At 37.8% G+C, this 2895-nt stretch overlaps 1 protein-coding gene across 5 annotated transcripts in view; it reads right to left on the reverse strand.

The window, feature by feature from the left end:
- Window positions 1–6: 6 nt before the first annotated feature.
- Window positions 7–2895, reverse strand: part of RAPGEF4 (Rap guanine nucleotide exchange factor 4) — a 391851-nt gene continuing 388962 nt past the window's right edge. For all 5 annotated transcript variants that reach the window (XM_006151126.3, XM_006151130.3, XM_027772910.1 and 2 more), the window contains one exon: window positions 7–1824. In XM_006151126.3, the coding sequence (XP_006151188.2) occupies window positions 1697–1824 (128 nt within the window). In that variant the 3' untranslated portion in view covers window positions 7–1696. The remainder of the gene's footprint in view (window positions 1825–2895) is intronic.

Below are 2895 nucleotides of genomic sequence, written 5' to 3' on the forward strand. Positions count from 1 at the left end.
CATCCCATGCAAGTCAGAAATCCAGTACTCCTTCTTAGCAATATCCCTGATAGCCAAAAAGCAGAAAGAGCAACCAAATGCCCATTGACTGATAAGTGGATAAACAAAATGTCATATATTCATAAAATGAAATATTACTCAGCCATGAAAAGCAAGGAAATACTGATAAAACTATAACATGGAAGGACCTTGAAAACATTACAGTAAGTGAGAGAAACCAGACACAAAAGGGCTCATAGCATATGATTCCATTTATAGGAAATATTCAGAGTAGATCCATAGAGACGGAATCAGATTGGTGGTTGCCAGGGATTGAAGAAGAGAAGGAAGAGTGGCTGCTACTGAGTATTGTTTTTCTTTTAGGGTGGAAACATTCGGAAGTTAGTGAGGATGGTTATATGATCCTGTGAATATACAAAATCTCTGAATTGTGCACTTTAATAGGGTTAATTTAATAGTATATACATTTTAGTTCCATTAAAAATAATCTAGTATCCCACCATACCAAATGGTGGCCCTCCCATACTACAAAAATTGAGAACAACTCAAGCAATTCTTGTCAATAATTATATTTAGTGAAGACACTAGATGCTATTTACAGAAGATATACATACATACAATTCCTACACATTAAATGTAGTCTAATTGTGAAATGGAAAAAAAATGTACTCCAAAATTACATACTAAATAAAATAAATAAAAAGTAATTATTTGGCACAATCTCTATTATGTAGCAAATAAATAACTCTATACCATCAATTGAATGAACTATTTACAATCTATTCGAAAGTGCAAAACAATTGCTGAAAATTAAGATATTTGTAATAACATTTAAATCCAGAAAATATTTTTTATCAGTAACAATACATTTTTAGCCAATAGTAAAGATTTTTTAATGCCCAGGAAAAATATTTCAATTTTGAAAAATGTTTTGTGCATATTGTGCTCTTCTGAATTTTATTTTTTTTATCTTAATGCTGGCAATTTTAAGAATCTTAGCGTTTCTCAGTGGAATTCTTATGTATGTAATCCTGATTTGCAAATTTTAAAAAGTCACATTGTAAACATAAATATTCCTTTATGTCATTCAGAAATTACAGGCCAGTCCTCTCTAAATTACAGAAATAGCCATAATGTTTTATAGTAATGTGGTCAGGTTCTATTTTTTTCAGAGGTAAGACTAAGAAGATGGAAGAATATAACCTATAATTTGGACTTACATGAATTCCTCAACAGCTTTCCCAAACCCCATGATCCTCCATATCAAGATGCTGAGATGAAAAATTATGACATATTTTCACCAGTATATCCAAATCAGACCCATTTGTAGCACATCTCTTTCCATAAATACTCTGAGAAAAAATGTCAGGGGCTTGACAGTTCTCTTGGCAATGGTATTTCTACCAAACTCTTCAGGTGGGTCTTATTTAATGTGTCAGCGCAAAAGATGGCACAATTGGAAATGAAATAGGTTGAGTGCAAACTGGGGGTTCCTAAGCTAGGCTTGTAAATTGTATGCAAGTCAAATCACTTCTTCTCTTGTGTGTGGCTGGTAAGCTGAAGGCAGCCCTGAGGTGTCTCAGGATGTGTTTTTGCTCATTTTGTAGAATTGTCTACTGGCCTAGTAGTAGCATAAATGGCATTTTTGAAAAATTATGGACCAGAGACAAACTATGGCTCTGAGCACTTTAAACATCTATGGTCGACGAGGCTCTAATCTGTGTGACATCTGTGATAAAGTTCTCTGGTTGTCAATCACATTTAATTGCCGTACATAACTCCGGACATCCTGATGGTTCTTATTAGCTTGAGCTGCATCGGGATCTGTTGAAAGAGGAGAGGGTAGAATTGGCATTGTGTAACATATGCATATAAGATGCACTGTTATTTTGTCCAATTACTTATTACATTTATCACCGGAGCCTGGGTTCCATCAAGACCTTTCAACATACCACTTGCAAGGAAATGTTCCCTTGGTTGTGCTATCTCCTCCTCCTACCCTCCAATTTTTTTTTCTTCCCTGGAATCACTTCTTTTGTTCATTTTCCTACACATTGCATGTTGGGGGCGGGGGGAGGAGCGCCAAATAAAAAGGAAAGCACCTGCCTGATAAGTTTTGGTTATAGTTTCAAATTGTTTCCTGTACCAACCCTGTCTTTGGGTCTTGTTCTGTGTGTCTCCTTCTTGGATCCATATGAGGACTAATGTCAAAAGACATCGTTTTCATTAGCTCTTCACAAAAGCACTTAATACCTGCGCTAAACTGAAGCAAGCTGGGATGACTAGCAAGTCCTGATCCCTCTCTTGCATATAATATACAGCATGGCTACACAGATTGCGTCCATATTCAAACACATCCTAACTTGTAGCTTGGTTTTTATGACTTCTGCAAGACCTTCAGTCCTCTGATGCTACTTGTTCTGAAACTCCAGGCATCATTCTATGCTGATCCATACCCCAAGCATGTGAGCAACTGAACTATGAGAGAAGTTATCTGATTTCATTAAAACCAGGGCTGAACGAAGACTCCAAGGCTCACCGTCCTACACAGAGAATATACATGAATGAGGAAGGCCAAATTCAACAGCGACGAATGGGAAGCAGAGGTCCCTACAAAAGTGACTACTTAGCTCCTGAGGGTTGGTGCCAGGTGGATTCTGTGCCGAGAGTTGCCAAATCTGGATCTCTTCCTTGTGAAGTCTTTCCATTTTTTAATGGTGACATTATTTCAAAATGAAAGGGACAACTGCTCAGTTTGTTTAGACTTAACTGTTCTGTTTAGAACTAATGCCCCTGCCATGGTCTGTGGGGCTGCATCTGTGCCCTAGATCCCTGATGCAGGGCCTCTGGTCTAGCGGGACACTGAGTGTGGCTGGGGCGGAGGCTGGGCTTCAG

This window comes from Tupaia chinensis, unplaced genomic scaffold (assembly GCF_000334495.1).
Source record: "Tupaia chinensis unplaced genomic scaffold, TupChi_1.0 Scaffold000314_1, whole genome shotgun sequence".
NCBI lineage: Eukaryota > Metazoa > Chordata > Mammalia > Scandentia > Tupaiidae > Tupaia > Tupaia belangeri.